Here is an 18,488-nt window from a genome sequence, read left to right as displayed (position 1 = left end):
CAATTAAAAACAATTTTTTATGAAATTAAATTATCATTATTGATAATAAAACTAAAAATTATAATTAATAATTTATATTTTCTATTCAACTACTATGGTGTAGTGATATAAAATAATGAAATGGTTATATAATAGAAATAATATTTAAAAGGATAAATATTTTACATGTAATAAATTCGAAAACTATATAGAAATTAATTTTTTTCCATTTTGTTGTATGAAAAATTAATTTCAATGGTGAAAGATATTTTTAAAAAAATGGAGAAAGATATTTTTTTTCTTGAGGAAATAAATTTGTAGTCTGACATGTAAATTCTAAAAGAATTTTTACAATGTTTGATAAAATATTTAGGGTATTACATAACAATTTTTTACTACAGGCATGTCGCAGAGATTTCTTTCATAACTATCGGAGATTCAACTACAGTCCCTTACGTCTAATTGGTATGACAGGTAGTTTCAAGGAAACTGTACAATAAGCAATCTGCGAAGAATTCTTTTTGCTGTAGTATAGTGATTTTTATTAGGCTCCTGTATGAATTTGAAAATATATCTAGCCTGATATTTGTTAGATAAATGAGGCATCCGACTAAGCTTCTGTAGTTTTTCGTATCAACTTTCTCTGCGCCATCATCCTTACGCAACTTCTCATTTAATACCATTGGTGTAGACAACGGTTTACAGTTGTCCATATGAAACTGTTTGAGAAGATCATTTAAACATTTTTCTTGAGAAATAAATATTTCTCCTTTTGCTTGCTAAACGTGGATGCCAAGAAAATATTTCATTAGGCCAAGATCTTGTATGTCTTATTCTTTCGTTATTGCACTTTTGAATTCTTCTACCATTTTTATATTAGTATCAGTATAAATCAAATCTCAACATATAAGCAGACAATGAGAATATCTTGAGTACCTTATTTTTTGACATATAAGAAAAGCTCACTTAGACCCCGTTGAAATCTATTTTGTCTAAAGTATTAATCAATTTGGTTGTTCGAAGTAGTTCATATAGCGCCTTAATCGTAAGACTTTATTTTCTTGTTCTTTGATTGTTTAACCCATAGACTGTTCCACATATATTTCCTCTTTGAGTTCTCTATTAAGGAAGGTTGATTTGACATCCAGTTGATAGAGTGGTACCTCCATTTGAGCTGCTAATGTGAGAACTGTTCTAACAGTTTCCATTCGAGCAATTGGTGAAAACGTCTCGTTAAAGTTGATTCCTGGATGTTGGGAATAGTCCTTGGCGATTAGCCGTACTTTGTATTTCTAAATTGTTTCATCTTCTTTGTATTTGGTTTTGTAGACCCATTTGAGTCCACTAACATCTTTGCCTTTAGGTAGATCCACCAGTTCCCATGTAGCGTTCTTTTTAATTGTTGCAATTTCTTCATGCATTGCTTTAATCCAGATATCTTCTTTTGCAACTTCTTCAAAATTTTAAGACTCACATGTAAGAAATATCGTATTAGTAGATTCACAAATCTATATGATTGAGCGTACCATTTTTTACAGTGATTCATCATCTGAACATATATCCATTATTTGGATTAGGCTTAGAGTTTCTTGATAACTTATGCTTGGACCAGGATTTTAAACTGGTTGAGAATTTGATTTATCTTGAATAGGAACCTCTTCAAGTATTTTTACTCCAGTTTTGAAAGTGTTTTTCCCAATTATATGTTGCAGATTCGTCAAAAATAACATATTTAGAAATTATCAGTCTAATATTGCCAACTAAATCTACTCAATAAAAAACTTTCTTAACCATGAAGCACCCAATCAAATAATTGCCAAAATTACAAGTTATTATTTATTTTATTATTTTATTTTTTCTTTTTCAACAAAACCTTATTCCACATTAAAATGGATGTAGAACCCAGGCCAAAGAAAATTCAAAACGAAGGGAAACGAAGTATTGGTCTTACATTTTATTTTATTTTATTTATTTTATTTTAAGATAGCAGTGGTCTTTCTTTAATTTGAAAAGCAGAAAATATTATTTTTGCACTTCCACAGTGACTGGAATGGACGTGAAACGCGTGCTGAAGAAAGCACGTGAAGCATCAAAGATGACTAATTAAGAGCTAAATTGGAAAATGAGCAGCCGCAAGGGGATACGGATATAAAGTGGACATAGCATTTAGTCATGTATCTAATAATTAAATAAATAAAATGATAGTCCGGGAGATACGAATCTTGGAATATCAAACTTTTTGTTAAGTTTCTTCCATGGTGCTCGAGCCAATTTCGTAGAAGAGATGGAATGAAAAGATGGCTAATTAATTAGTGCACATATGCAACATGTACATGGACGTGTTAAAAAGTAGACCAAATTAAGTAGGAATAATTTATATATAAATATAAATTGAGTGTGTGTCAGCTTCGTAGTGTGAACGATAATGTTTTTTTTTTTTTTTTTTTGCGCGTGAGAATTAACGTCTCTCCTGCATATTATATAACGTCTGGCGGGCCGAAATAATTTTACTCGTTTTCAGACTACTTTATTCTACTCGTCTTTCGACTGCTTTTGGCTTTTTTGAATCAATCTTGGTGAATAAAATTAACGTATTTGTGTAATAAACTTTTTAAAGTGTTACAAAAAGGAAACTGAAGTACTGTCTTGGGATATCCATAGATAGAACGAGCAAGGTTGCTCCTTATGGTTATAAAAAGAGTTATTTCTCTCAATTTGAAGTAGATCAAATATTATATTAACTCTCACATTTACAAATTACTCAATGTATTACAACCATATATCCATGGGTGGTTGTTTTCACGAGCTCTTGCTGAAACTCGTGCTTGTATCAATTATAGCAGGCACAGTTTCAGTTTTGGGTTCAAGTTTTGGTACTAATTATTCCAACAATATTCGGTGCATCCAGAAGGAGAGGCAAGCACTCCTCAAGTTCAAACAGGGCCTTGAAGACGAAGGAGGTTCGCTTTCTTCCTGGGGAAGCACTGAAGATTGTTGCACATCTTGGAAAGGAGTCCGATGCAGTAATTCAAGAGGTCATGTTGTCATGCTTGATCTGCACCCAGAGGAGACTTGCTCTTACGAATTCTCTTTTGAACCCCAAACCTACATCTTAAGTGGTAGGATGAACACTGCACTGTTGGAGTTGAAATATATGAATTATTTAGACTTGAGTTTCCTATATTTCAATAACACCAACTTCCTAGAGTTGATCACTTCCTTCTCTAATTTGAGATATCTAAATCTCTCTTATGGTGGTTTGAGTGGAACAATACCAAACCAGTTTGGAAATTTGTCGAATTTAATTTCACTTGATCTCAGGGGAAACACCGACTTGGAGGCCAAAAATCTCGATTGGCTCTCCCATCTTCCATCTCTGAGACACTTGGCCATGGACGGGGTGAATCTGAGCAAGGCTGTGGATTGGCTGCAAGTGGTTAACATGCTCCCTTCTCTACAGCATTTGAGTCTAAGAGAATGTGGGCTTTCCATTGTGACTCCTCCTCCAACTCTATTCAATATTAATTCCTCTGCTTCACTTTCATTCCTTGATCTCAGTGATAACCAAATCACCTCCATGATATTTCCTTCGTTGTTGAGACATGCCAACAGCCTTGTTTTTCTTGACCTCTCTTTTAATGATTTACGCGGTTCATTTCCACATCACACTTTGGAGAAAGCAATATCACTTGTTCATCTCGATCTTTCTTACAATCACCTAGAAAGGATCGTACCAAAATCCTTGGAGAATTTTCAGAGTCTGCAGGTACTTAATTTATCATCAAATAATCTCAGTGGAGAGGTGCTTATTGATTTTGCAAAACTCCCATCCTTGAAGGAGTTGCGTTTGTCCAACAATCACTTAAATGGGAATCTCCCCTTAAGTGTAGGGAAGCTGTCCAAGCTTGAGGTTTTGGATGTTTCTTCAAATTCTTTGGATGGCACCATCACCCAAGCCCACTTGTTGAATTGCTCCCTCCTAAAAGAGTTGGATTTCTCTTACAATTCATTCTCATTGAACTTCAGTTCAGCTTGGGTTCCCACATTTCAATTGGACACTTTGAGATTGAGCTCCTGCAGAATATTGGGATCAGCATTTCCTCAATGGCTCCAAACCCAAAAGAATTTGTCGTACCTTGATATCTCTAATGCAGGTATTTCAGACATCATTCCCGAATGGTTTTGGGACATATCTTACAAGTTGAGATATTTGAATCTATCTTACAACCAGATCAAGGGCACGGTGCCAGACTTGTCCTCAAGGTTTGTTGGTTTCCCTGGTATAGATTTGAGTCATAACAAGTTCAGTGGTCCTCTATCAGCATTTCCTTCAAATATAACAACACTAAATCTCTCCAATAATTCATTCCATGGATCTGTATCCTTCTTATGTACAATGAGTACTGTAACTTTAAATTACTTGGACCTTTCCAATAATTTGCTGTTTGGAAGCCTTCCCGACTGTTGGACAGCATTAGACAAGTTGGTTGTGCTTAATATGGCAAATAATAATTTGTCTGGGACAATTCCTAATTCCATAGGATTGGCTCAACGAATTAATACATTGCATTTAGGCAACAACAGTTTTGTTGGGGAACTACCTTATTCTTTGGGGGAATGCAAGAGATTGGAGGTAATAGATGTCGGAGAAAACAGATTAACTGGAAGCATACCAGCATGGGTTGGGGAAACAGAATACTTGAGGATTCTTGTCCTACGTTCAAACTTGTTCAGTGGAAGCATACCTCCGGAGCTATGTCATCTAACATCTCTTCAGGTGTTGGATCTTTCTCATAACAAAATTTCAGGAGCTATACCACAATGCCTCAATAACATCACCTCCATGGCTGAACAACATAGCCCATTTGATGCAACAATAGGATATTCTTATGCCTCGACCTACATATACTACAATGCAGACGGATCTGCTGGATATTATGTTTCTGAATATATCGACAACGTTCTCCTGATACTAAAGAAAATGGGGCTAGTTTATAGTAAAAATCTTGGACTAGTAAAAGCCATGGATCTTTCAAGTAACAACTTAACAGGGTACATTCCAGTTGAACTAACAAATCTTACTGGACTTATCGGTTTGAATCTGTCCGGAAATTGGTTGACAGGAACCATCCCTCAAGAAATTAGCAAGTTGAAGCAACTGGATTCTCTCGACTTATCAAGGAATCAACTTTCAGGTGGAATCCCTTCTAGCCTGTCCCATTTGACCCATCTAGGTACCTTGGATTTGTCTGATAACAATCTGTCAGGTAGAATACCAACTGGTACACAACTGCAGGGCTTCAACAAATCTGCATTCGAAGAAAATCCAGATCTTTGTGGCGTCCCCCTTCCAAAGAAGTGTCCTGGAGATGAGGAACCTGACATACCAGAAGTTGCAAATACTAATATTGAACATTCATGGTTTTGTTACCAGAGTGCAGGAATTGGATTCATTCTGTCGTTTTCGGGAGTTTGTGGATTGTTACTGCTGGATGTATGTTGGAATCATTCTTATGCTCAGTACATAGACGAATTGGGAGCCAGAATTCATGTCAGAATCACTGGTGGGTAAGCCATAAATTCATTGCTGAAATTACTTGAGTGTTATTCGCCTAAGTGCATACTTGTTTAGTGAAACTATGGTTGCCACGGCCTTTGCGAGAATAACTTCTGCATGCAAGCTTTGTTTTATTTTTTCTTTGTGTGTGCTCATCCTTTTTTTTGTAGTAGTGTTATGTAATTCGTCTTTCAAGTTTTGATTTGCTTTCTAGTCTAGCATGGAATTTCATCCATAATTAATAATAAAAATAATAATAACAATAATTAAAGAGAGACCCGGGACAAAAAACATGAAGTTACAATTTCATAGTTGACCCCTTAAAGGTCATTTATAAATTTATAACGTGGGTTTGATCTGAACGGCTTAATGAATGTTCATTTTACCTAACAAGTTTTGTCTTTTTTACCTTTTTTCTTTCCAACAAAGAGGAAAATACTTGGTTCTGTCCGGCAAAACATTTCCATGCCTATATGTGTGCAAAACATTTCCATGCCTATATGTGTGCATTATTTCCACTCCTTTTGTTTTTTTTTTTTTTTTTTCTGAGAAATATGGAAGCCCTATCACCACCTACCGATTGAGAGAAAAAAAAAAAAAAAAGAAAAAAAAATGGTTCACCACTGACTCTTCCTCTCTGGTTCACACACCCATGAAGAAAACAAATGGTCTTGTCGAAAGCGGTGGAGGATCCAGAAAATTTGTCAAAGGGCACAATTAAAAACAATTTTTTAAGAAATTAAATTATCATTATTGATAATAAAACTAAAAATTAGTTATTCATAAACAAATGCATAATTAATAATTTATATTTTCTATTCAACTACTATGGTGTAGTGATATAAAATAATGAAATGGTTATATAATAGAAATAATATTTAAAAGGATAAATATTTTACATGTAATAAATTCAAAAACTATATAGAAATTAATTTTTTTTCCGTTTTGTTGTATGAAAAATTAATTTCAATGGTGAAAGATATTTTTAAAAAAATGGAGAAAGATATTTTTTTTCTTGAGGAAAAGATATTTTTTTTCTTGAGGAAATAAAATTTGTAGTCTGACATGTAAATTCTAAAAGAATTTTTACAATGTTTGATAAAATATTTAGGGTATTATATAACAAATTTTTACAACAGGCATGTCGCAGAGATTTCTTTCATAACTATCGGAGATTCAACTACAGTCCCCTACGTCTAATTAGTATGACAGGTAGTTTCAAGGAAACTGTACAATAAGCAATCTGCTAAACAATAAGCAATCTGCTAAGGCACTCGTTCTGCAGTATGAATATGCTAAGCAATAAAATTGTAACAGGTTTATTCAGTCCCAATCCCACAAAAAACTGCCTATGCTAAACTAGCCATTGAAAAAGGTCGGTCAATCTGGTGCAATAAGAAATATATCCGTTGTTGATACTATGGTGCCAAGTATTGCGTGTACCTGCTACAATTCCTTGACCAAAGCACTTAGACCTTGGCTTTGCAAACTCCATTAAAAAATCTGGAATTGCATAACCAATTCTGTGTAAGTAAGTATACAATTGGAATAAAATGGTAGAACTCTAGCACATACAATTTTCAAGAGATAAAAGGACAGTGTCTCACTGCCTGTCAACGCGATTCTAGTAGTGCTGATTAAATTCAAACAATGCAAACGAATTTGCCTTTCCATCTGACCCCAGGCTGAAAATGCTAGTCTCATCCGGGCCGAAAAAGACTAGAGCTTATAATCATGTGCAGGCCATCCACTAATTTGTGGCCGAGCGGACATGTCTATTTACAGTTAAGGTTTATGCATAGCCATATCCTGGCATCTAGGCACACAAACTTCCCTGTTCATCATCGCAAAACTCATTCAAAGAGACATATACAGACCTTTTTTGAGGGTGCCTTAACGGTTAAAAAAAAAATATATATATATATATATATTTTTTTTTTCTCCTCAAATTGTGAAAAGCTGGTACCTGAAGTCAGAGCACCTTAAACGAAACAGGGTGATTAATTACGCGACCGAGACATGAATCTTGAACAAGGGAAAGAAAGGGAAAGGGGAATTTGGCCCAATACCCCTATAGGACCGAGCTTCATGAATTTTGCCCCCTCAATTCATTTCTTTTTTGATCTACCCCTTAATATCCCTTATAACCTTCAAACAAAAAACAATTACTTACATATCCTCTTATTTTTAAAACCAAACAAAAATCAACTTTTCCTTTTCTAAACGTCTTTACACTTTCATACAAATACAAAAATACAAAAAAAGCAAACAAACGGCTTTACACGAACACACAAATACAAACAACCAAACCGAAGCTGTCGTGGAAAAGCCAAACATTAGGATCTCATCTCAGGACAGGGAATAAGGTAATTGGTTAAATCTTTTTGTTTATTTGTTGCCGTGGGATCGGTGTGGGTTGTTTTTGTGTGGATTTGGCTTTATGTTTATTTCTTTCGTTGCCGTGGAGTGTGGGTTTTTATTTATATTTTTTGTGTTTATATTTTTTGAAGATTTAGGATAGATTGATATTGGGCATTAGTAGGAAATAAAGAGAGGAAAAATATGGGACCGGTTTGGCCTTGATCGGTGGCCGGAGGTGGAAGAAATAACCGGGTGAAGAATCGGGTCGGTACTGGTTTAGGCGGGTTTATTTTTTGAAGATTTAGAATAGATTGATATTGGGCATTAGTAGGAAATGAAGAGAGGAAAAAAATGGGACCGGTTTGGCCTTGATCGGTGGCCGGAGGTGGAAGAAATAACTGGGTCAAGAATCGGGTCGGTACTGGTTTAGGCGGGTTCGGGTCGACCCGGACAAGGGTTGAAGATGGATTGAACGACATGTCGTCTGGGATGAACGACACCCAGACGACACGTCGTTTTTTAATATTAGGTTTTTTTCCTTGTATTCATATACAAAATAATGAAATATATTATGAATTTTGTGTCACAAATATGTATGAAAACTAGGATGCCGTTTATTTGATCCAAAAAGGATAAAAGCATCCTGTCTAGATAAAGGTAATATGTTTTAACGGTTGTTGACTAAGACCAAAAGGACCCTTACAAGCAGCAACATCAACATACCCATCCTTTCCACAAATTCCAACACATGCTGAAACCCTTAAATTACCATAATATATATATATCAGAGAGAGAGAGAGAGAGAGAGAGAGAGAGGGAGGGGGGGGAGAGAGAGAGAGAGAGAGAGAGGGAGGGGGGGGGGGAGAGAGAGAGAGAGAGAGAGAGAGAGCAAAAAGAAGTGAGGTCGCCGACTACTAGAAGACTGCACTTTGTTCTACAAATAAATAGAACAGAAAAAATGCTTATACATGTCAAAACTCTCCAATGGGGAATAAACTGTACAGTATCAAAGTGCTCTTCCTCTGCTGGCTGATGCTATTGCTATGGATATGTTAAAACTAAAACCTCTCAAGTGTGCATATAATCACAAGAAGCACCCTTCTTGCAATGACCACTCTCATGATACTTGCAAACTCTCTGTCCCTTAAACGGAGGCCTTGAAGAACCTCCCCCTCCCCCTCCCCCTCCATTACCAAACGATGACTGCCTGTTCCAAGGTTTATTACCCCCACCATAACCAGAATCCCCACCGTGAGATCCTCTATCCCTCTGATTTGAGTATCTATCTGCATTATGATTCCGTTCGCTTCCCCATTTCCCTTGGTTCCCTGTTGGTGTGCCCCAACCCGGATTTGGATTTCCTGGTGGTGGCCCTTGACCAGGAGAAAAAAGAAAAATACTTTATGATTAATTAGAATTGAAGTTGAGAATTCCAGAGTTGGTACTTTCTAAAGGTATAGATATATATATATATATATATAGAGAGAGAGAGAGAGAGAAAGAGAGAGAGAAGATCGATGCATAAAATTTTAGGTACATGGTTAGCTAGAAGCAAACACGCAAACACTTTATCCCCAAAAAAGAAAAAAATAAAAAATTAAAGAAGAAGAAGATAGAAAGATTTAGATGGCATGCACACTGCTATACATTAAATGTTCAATAAATGTTATGGCATGCACAATATCCTTAGGAAGAGAGCGTATGAAATTGAGGATTGCGGATATTTATACATGTATGTATACATAGTTGACAATGTTGTTAAAGGTAGATAAAAGTTTATTAATGTTGTCAATGTACATTTGTAGGTTGTACTTTATAATGGCACCAAAGAGGAACTTGCGACGTCAACCGAAGAAGGGAGTTAAGAAGGTGGAAAGTAAGAGACGCGGTGGTAGCACAGCAGCAGCACCCGACTCTAAGCGTCAACGTACTACTAGGCAGAAATCCAAATCTGAGACGGAAAGCACCAAACTTCGAGGGCACGTTCCACTTTCCTCTCCCCCATCTGATATGGTAAGTTTTATATTCATTTATGTTGTTTTGTGCGGTAAATGATAAGACATGTGACAATATTTATTCATGAATGTGAAAACTGAAGAAAAACTTCACCCGATGGCCATCGGTAATTGCCGATAGGCCATCGGGCTTTTTTTTTAGTTCATTGTAGGTTGATTACCGATGGTTTCATCGGTAATTACCACTTGTGCAAAAATGTGAACCTATATGTCTTAAGATTTAGTTGGAAATTATTATTATCAAGTTAGGGTGGAAAAATAGGGTATGATTAAATCGTTGATGTCAGTTCCATTTATGTAATTCATATTGCAGCCCATCGATGCTCCAAAGGAACGGATGTTGCAGGATGCCGATATAAATAAAGGTAGGGCACATTCATTCGGGAATCCAATAGGGGCGAACAAAGTAATTACAAGTGTCCTCACAAGTGAGCAGCTCGAAAAGTATAGACAAACATGTTTTGGACACTTACTTGACATGAAGAACCTCCGGTTCTCTGGTCAGTTAGTGCATCACCTGCTTTGCAGACAAGTTGTGTCCAACAATCCAGAAGTACTGGAGTTTAACTTTGGTGGATCTACAGTGCGGTTTACGAAGTGGGAATTCGCACTCATTAGTGGGTTAAAGTTTTGTAGGTACCCTTCGATGTATGATATGCAAATTTCCAAAGGAAATGAGCTGCGCACGAGGTTGCTAGATGACAGGAGTGACTTGAAACCGCCCGAACTGGAACGACTATTCAAGGATACACTTTTTGTGGATGATTGAGATGCTGTTAGAATTGCATTACTATATTTCTTAGTTCATGGTGTACTCGGAACGGATCCGAAGGTTCAAATAAAAAAAAAATTCATTGATTTGGTTGCTGATCTCGACGTATTTAATTCCTACCCTTGGGGCATTCTGAGCTACAAGGAGACGATCAACTCATTCCACAATGCATTCCAGCAACAAGGACGAGGACGTGCAGTAAAGAATATATCACAGTATTATGACCTAAAAGGTTTTCCATTGGTGTTTCAGGTACGATAATATATTTAATACATGTAGCGTTTACTTAAAATTTATATTTAATAACCTATAATTTGTATTTTGTAGGTGTGGGGGTTTAAAGCAATCCCTGATTTTGGTAACCAATTTGCTGACCGGTTGGAAACCCGTTGTCCGAGGATCCTTGGATGGCATACTCCAAGGCAACCGAACCATTTTGCTGTCCATAATTGGTTCTCCTCCAATAGCAATGTAAGGCAAATTTTGTTTAGACTACATGGTACGACTACATTCAAGTTACATTACCATAGTCAGTTTCCAAATTTACTTTTTTTTTCCTTTCTTCATTGCATGTAATATGTTGTGCACTGGAGGTTAGATGCTACCGATGAGGAGAAGACTATGGATTACTGGCGAACAATAGCAGTTGACATACATGAAGTTCGCTACACGTCACCTCCAATTGTAGCACCAATAGTTGGCGCTAAAGATGTTAGCGCTAAAGATGCGTCCAAAGCTGAGGAGCATTCTAGTGGCCCTCCAGATGCTAATTTCAGGGTATGCAATTATTACTTGCACGCAAATTTGTATTTCATATGTTGTACTAATATATGTTGACTTATGTTTTGGATATTGATATTGATTAGCTTGCTTGCTTGGAGGCAAAAGTTGATGAATTAAATAAAGAGATGGCAGCGTTAAGGAAGATGCTTAGTTCTGTTATTGACCAACAAAAGCATCAGGTATCATTTAGACAACTTAGTATACTTTACTTTAGTGCTTCAGCATTATTAAATTACATATTGTAATTCAGCAATTATTTGTTGTTAGAGTTTGGGAACTGCAAAAATAATCATTGTGTTTTGCAGACCGAGCATCATATGCATAGCCATTCACCGTCATCTTCGGTTAGACCATCATCCCCTGTGGCACTGTCTGTTGGAGAGCAAGCTGAAGAATTTGATGCACCCATAGACGGTTCCAATGGTAGGAAGAAGGATGATGATTGTACTACACCGTTTGAGCCTATCGTACCTGGAGGACCCTATGTGGAGGATTCCTGGGCTTTGGTGCCATATCGGCCTTTGCATTTCGGGTGGGATATCGGTGCTTCAGCTGACAGTCCACATCATGACCAATCAGCTGAGATTGAGGTGGAAGATCGGAAGCATAACGTTGGTGATACAAGCCGATTCGGTCGAGTTTACCACCAGTCACATCACGTCATCTCTCCTTACACCGACCCGTGTAAAAAGAAGGTCAAATTTAATCTTACTTGACCTATTGATGCATCAAAGGAGAGGGCATTCGATGAGTGGTATAGGGTGGCACCGAAGGAAGCAACCGTGTGTACATCTTATATGACGGTGGGAAAGGAATTTTTTGCTGAGCTACTGACCGATGAAGGATGGTTAAATTCCGATGTAAGTTATATGTTTTATGTTCATGTAAAATCATTGTGGTCCTATGTTTGGAATGATGTTTTATTTATCACCTCGCACTTGTTACTTATTTCCTTTAATGTGGTTTTGCAGCATATTGACACTATTTTGTATTTCATACAAAAAAGGCGGTTTGATAATGAGAAGATGTTCACCAACACCTGTGCCATATTAGACGTGTTATTTTGGGTAAGATGATGGGATGTTACTGCATTGCTTAATGTTATATTGATGATATTTTATATTGTATATATTTCATTATTTGGCAGTCATCCATCAAAGGGCGTTATCCCATATGGAGGGCATCTCGTAGCACATATTCATGTGATGCGACCTTTTGTAACTATGTGCGTGGGAGGTCACCCAAACCTAGCGTGTCGTGGCGGATATGTGATTATGTAAGTCCATACATATATTGAAAAACATTCTCACTAAGTTTCCCATTTTGTGGATAATAAGGTTATGTTCTAATTTGCAGGTGTACATCCCTGTCAACAATGGAGGCGCGCATTGGTTGGCAGCATGTGTGGACTTGAAGGCCCGGCATATTGATTTATACGATCCAAATATGGGAAATAAATATGTCCAGAATAGAGAGTTGAAGAATGCGGAATGCCTTACGTATATGCTGCATTACCTATTGAGGGATGGGGGATATTACGGGAAGAATCCGGATGTGTCTTCCACTTTAGATCCATTCACGATGACCATGATCAAAGATGCACCCCGCCAAGATAATGGGTATGAATGTGTTGCCATTTCAAACAACTTGTATTGCTGCTGTTTTTTATTGTGGTTACGTGTGAAAATACACGTAGTTGGTTTTCATTAATGCTAATCATTAATGCTATTCTGCAGGGGTGATTGTGGCGTCTACGCTCTAAAATTTATTGAATACATGAGTAGTGAGGAGAACCCTTCATTTGGTCCGCAAGACATTATGTTTTTTAGAAAAAAATATGCTGTTGATTTGTACTTTAATAAACTTTCAATGTAGATCGTATGTTTAATGTTATGACGGTCTATACTAATGTTATACTAATGTTATCTTAATATGCTGAACCTATCTTTACTAATGACAACCATTGAAAAAAAAAGAAAAAAGATAAAAGATAAAAAAAACCCTCGGTTGTGGTAAAAATTAAAGGAAAGATGATTATCGATGGTGCATCGATAATTCCCGATTCACCATCGGTAATTACAGAAACGCTTTTTCGTAACCAACAAATAAACCCTGGAAAAATTACCGACGATTTCGTCAGTAATTTCTGAATGTGTACAGTCCATCAAGTTTTACCAATTTGTTGGGCACCACAAGTTCCATAATGTGTGTTGAATGCAAAAACATGGAAAATAGGGATTCTAAAATTATAATAAGTGGAGAAAATCCCAAAATTTAATAAATGTGTATCAAATTTTGCCAAAAAATGGGATGTTTGTTCACCCTCCATAATTCCCAAGGAAAACGTCGGTAACCGCCAAATTCCCTCGAAAAATTATCGATTTTTTCATCGGTAATTCCCAAGGGTGTACAGTCCATCACATTTTACATATTTTTTGGGCCCCACAAGTCCCATAACGAGTGTTAAAGCAAAAACATGCAAAACAGGGATTCTAAAATTGTACTAAGGAGAGAAAATCCCAAAATTTCATAAAAGTATATCAAATTTTGCAAAAAAATTGATCACTGTTCACCCTCGGTAATTCCCGAGGAAATCGTCGGTAACCACTAAATTCCTTCTGGAATAATTACCGACATTTTCGTCGGTAATTCCCGAGGGTGTACAGTTCATCATATTTTACCAATGTTTTGGACCCCACAAGGCCCCTAAGGTGTGTTGAATGCAAAAACATGCAAAACAGGGATTCTATAATTGTACTACGGAGAGAAAATCCCAAAATTTAATAAAAGTGTATCAAATTTTGCAAAAAAATTGATGACTGTTCACCCTCGGTAATTCCCGAGGAAAGAGTCGGGAAACTACAAATACACTCTGGAAAATTTACCGACAGTTTCGTCGGTAATTCCCGAGGTTGTACAGATCATTATATTTTACCAATTTTTTGGACCCCACAACGCCCCTAAGGTGTGTTGAATGCAAAAACATGCAAAACAGGGATTCTATTGGAGTACTAAGGAGAGAAAATCCCAAAATTTAATAAAAGTGTATCCAATTTTGCAAAAAAATTGATGCCCGTTCACCCTCGGTAATTCCCGAGGAAATCGTCGGTAAACTACAAATACCTTCTAGCAAAATTATCGACAGTTTCGTCGGTAATTCCCGAGGGTGTACAGTTCATTATATTTTACCAATTTTTTGGACCCCACAAAGCCCCTAAGGTGTGTTGAATGCAAAAACATGCAAAACAGGGATTCTATAATTGTACTACGGAGAGAAAATCCCAAAATTTAATAAAAGCGTATCAAAGTTTGCAAAAAATAAGCAAACTGTTCACCCTCGGTAATTCCCGACGAAATCGTTAGGAACCTACAAATGCCCTCTGGAAAAATTACCGACAGTTTCCTCGGTAATTCCCGAGGGTGTACAGTACATCATATTTTGCCAATTTTTTGGACCCCACAAGGCCCCAAAGGTGTGTTGAATGAAAAAACATGCAAAACAGGGATTCTATAATTCTACTAAGGAGAGAAAATCCCAAAATTGAATAAAAGTGTATCAAAGTTTGCAAAAAATAAGCAAACTGTTCACCCTCGGTAATTCCCGACGAAATCGTCGGGAAACTACAAATGCCCTCTGGAAAAATTACCGACAGTTTCGTCGGTAATTCCCGAGGGTGTACAGTACGTATTATTTTGCCAATTTTGTTTACCCCACAAGGCCCCTAAGGTGTGTTGAATGAAAAAACATGCATAACAGGGATTCTATAATTCTACTAAGGAGAGAAAATCCCAAAATTGAATAAAAGTGTATCAAAGTTTGCAAAAAATAAGCAAACTGTTCACCCTCGGTAATTCCCGACGAAATCGTCGGGAAACTACAAATGCCCTCTAGAAAAATTACCGACAGTTTCGTCGGTAATTCCCGAGGGTGTACAGTGCGTATTATTTTGCCAATTTTTTTCACCCCACAAGGCCCCTAAGGTGTGTTGAATGAAAAAACATGCAAAACATGGATTCTCTAATTGTACTAAGGAGAGAAAATCCCAAAATTGAATAAAAGTGTATCAAAGTTTGCAAAAAATAAGCTAACTGTTCACCCTCGGTAATTCCCGACGAAATCGTCGGGAAACTACAAATGCCCTCTGGAAAAATTACCGATAGTTTTGTCGGTAATTCTCGAAGGTCTACAGTTCGTCATATTTTGCTAATTTTTTGGGCCCCAGAAGGCCCCTAAGGTGTGTTGAATGCAAAAACATGCAAAATTTAATTCTATAATTGTACTAAGGAGAGGAAATCCCAAAATTTCATAAAAGCATATCAAATTTTGCAAAAAAACTGACAACTGTTCACCCTCGGTAATTCCCGAGGAAATCGTCGGTAATCCCAAAAAAACCCTCTGGAAAATTACCGATTGTTTCGTCGGTAATTACCGAGGGTGTACAGTACATCAAATTTTCCAGAGGTTATTACCGACGAAACTGTCATGCACTGTACACCCTCGGGAATTACCGACTAAATCACCGGTAATTTTTCCAGAGGGCATTTGTAGTATCCCGACGCTTTCGTCGGGAATTACCAAGGGTGAACAGTTAGCTTATTTTTTGCAAACTTTGATACACTTTTATTAAATTTTGGGATTTTCTCTCCTTAGTAGAATTATAGAATCCCTTTTTTGCATGTTTTTTCATTCAACACACCTTAGGAGCCTTGTGGGGTCCAAAAAATTGGCAAAATATGACGTACTGTACACCTTCGGGAATTACCGACGAAACTGTCGGTAATTTTTCCAGAGGGCATTTGTAGTTTACCGACGCTTTCCTCGGGAATTACCGAGGGTGAACAGTCATCAATTTTTTTGCAAAATTGGATACACTTTTATTAAATTTTGGGATTTTCTCTCCTTAGTACTCCAATAGAATCCCTGTTTTGCATGTTTTTGCATTCAACACACCTTAGGGGCCTTGTGGGGTCCAAAAAATTGGTAAAATATAATGAACCGTACAACCTCGGGAATTACCGACGAAACTGTTGGTAATTTTTCCAGAGGGCATTTGTAGTTTCCCGACTCTTTCCTCGGGAATTACCGAGGGTGAACAGTTAGCTTATTTTTTGCAAACTTTGATACACTTTTATTAAATTTTGGGATTTTCTCTCCTTAGTACAATTATAGAATCCCTGTTTTGCATTTTTTTGCATTCAACACACCTTAGGGGCCTTGTGGGGTCCAAAAAATTGGCAAAATATGACGTACTGTACACCCTCGGGAATTACCGTCGAAACTGTCGGTAATTTTTCCAGGGGGCATTTATAGTTTCCCGACGATTTTATCGGGAATTACCGAGGGTGAACAGTTTGCTTATTTTTTGCAAACTTTGGATACACTTTTATTAAATTTTGGGATTTTCTCTCCGTAGTACAATTATAGAATCCCTGTTTTGCATGTTTTTGCATTCAACACACCTTAGGGGCCTTGTGTTGTCCAAAAAATTGGTAAAATATAATGAACTGTACACCCTCGGGAATTACCGACGAAACTGTCGGTAATTTTTCCAGAAGTTATTTGTAGTTTACCGACGATATCCTCGGGAATTATCGAGGGTGAACAGTCATCAATTTTTTTGCAAAATTTGATACACTTTTAATAAATTTTGGGATTTTCTCTCCGTAGTACAATTATAGAATCCCTGTTTTGCATGTTTTTGCATTCAACACACCTTAGGGGCCTTGTGGGGTCCAAAAAATTGGTAAAATATGATGAACTGTACACCCTCGGGAATTACCGGCGAAACCGTCGGTACTTTTTCCAGAGGGAATTTAGTGGTTACCGACGATTTACTCGGGAATTACCGAGCGTGAATAGTTATCTATTTTTTTGCAAAATTTGATATACTTTTGTTAAATTTTAGGATTTTCTTTCCTCAGTACAATTATAGAATCCCTGTTTTGCATGTTTTTGCATTCAACACACCTTAGGGGCCTTGTGTTGTCCAAAAAATTGGTAAAATATAATGAACTGTACAACCTTGGGAATTACCGACGAAACTGTCGGTAAATTTTCCAGAGGGAATTTGGTGGTTACCGACAATTTACTCGGGAATTACCGAGCGTGAACAGTTATCAGTTTTGTTGCAAAATTTGATACACTTTAATAATGCTACATTTAGCATGTTATTGGTTGGAACACACATGATTGAAGTTGCTGGATGGAATTGTTGTGAGTCTTTTACGACGGTGTACAAATCTCAATTACCGATGATGCATTGGTCATTACCATTGGGCAGTAATATCATCCATGCAATAGTAAGAAACATACAAACAACTGAACCAAAAATTGAAGACGGAATGATATGTTATCAAAACAATATGACAGATGAATTTGACAATAAAAGAACACATAAAGCCAACGTCTATTACGCCAAAACACATGTTACGCGGTTGACCAACTAATTGCATTCCTGACTACATTTCATACACACGCATACCACATCACATGGCCTCATTGTCTGAATATAGCATCATGCGATTGATGGGCGTTCGTTTCAGTGGTGCAGTTGGTTGTTAGTGCTATCAAGAGGTATGGCGGGGGAGCATGATCGGCTGGTGTGACCAACCTGTTTGCACCTCCCGCATCTATATTGATGACGCTCCTCTCCTTGAGATTGAATCCTCTTCTTTCTCGGTCTTCCTGACTGTTTGCCAATTTGAGGTGGAAGTACAACCTGGTTTATGACATCATCTAGAGCATGCCACTGACATTTATCTCCAAGTGGATATATGGTTTCCGAATATGCATAACGGAGTGAGTCAACTGAGTAATGCACCGAGCAAAGGAAATATGGAGAAATATGTCGATGCTTACATGCTGCAATTGCATGGACACAAGGAAATCCATCAATGTCAAATTCCTTGCATGAGCACGCCTTATTTTCTAAGTTAACAACTCCAATGAACATGCCATGGCCAACAACTTGAAACTCATATAAGTTCATTGGCATAACACGTAAGCCTCTGCCATTATTTG

General features: G+C 37.1%; 2 protein-coding genes across 2 annotated transcripts; both read left to right on the top strand.

Annotated features, from left to right (window-relative positions):
- The first annotated feature begins 2,764 nt into the window (after positions 1-2,764).
- Positions 2,765-5,551, top strand: LOC132805098 (receptor-like protein EIX2). The gene has a single exon (XM_060819878.1). It carries the CDS (start codon positions 2,765-2,767, stop codon positions 5,549-5,551), a length of 2,787 nt encoding a protein of 928 aa, XP_060675861.1.
- A 4,055-nt stretch (positions 5,552-9,606) lies between these two features.
- Positions 9,607-11,454, top strand: LOC132805097 (uncharacterized). The gene is made up of 3 exons (XM_060819877.1): positions 9,607-9,910; positions 10,226-10,500; positions 11,448-11,454. Exons 1-3 carry the CDS (start codon positions 9,650-9,652, stop codon positions 11,452-11,454), a joined length of 543 nt encoding a protein of 180 aa, XP_060675860.1. The 5' UTR covers positions 9,607-9,649.
- Positions 11,455-18,488: the final 7,034 nt, after the last annotated feature.

Source organism: Ziziphus jujuba, chromosome 8 (genome assembly GCF_031755915.1).
Source record: "Ziziphus jujuba cultivar Dongzao chromosome 8, ASM3175591v1".
Taxonomy (NCBI): domain Eukaryota; kingdom Viridiplantae; phylum Streptophyta; class Magnoliopsida; order Rosales; family Rhamnaceae; genus Ziziphus; species Ziziphus jujuba.
This window is presented reverse-complemented; position numbering and strand designations above follow the sequence as displayed.

Bases quoted from the DNA above. Each gene is read 5' to 3' on its own strand.
- LOC132805098 (XM_060819878.1), top strand. From the start codon at position 2,765: ATGGGTGGTTGTTTTCACGAGCTCTTGCTGAAACTCGTGCTTGTATCA.
- LOC132805097 (XM_060819877.1), top strand. From the start codon at position 9,650: ATGTTGTTAAAGGTAGATAAAAGTTTATTAATGTTGTCAATGTACATT. The intron at 9,911-10,225 runs GTAAGTTTTATA...TTCATATTGCAG, and splicing joins CCTCTCCCCCATCTGATATG to CCCATCGATGCTCCAAAGGA.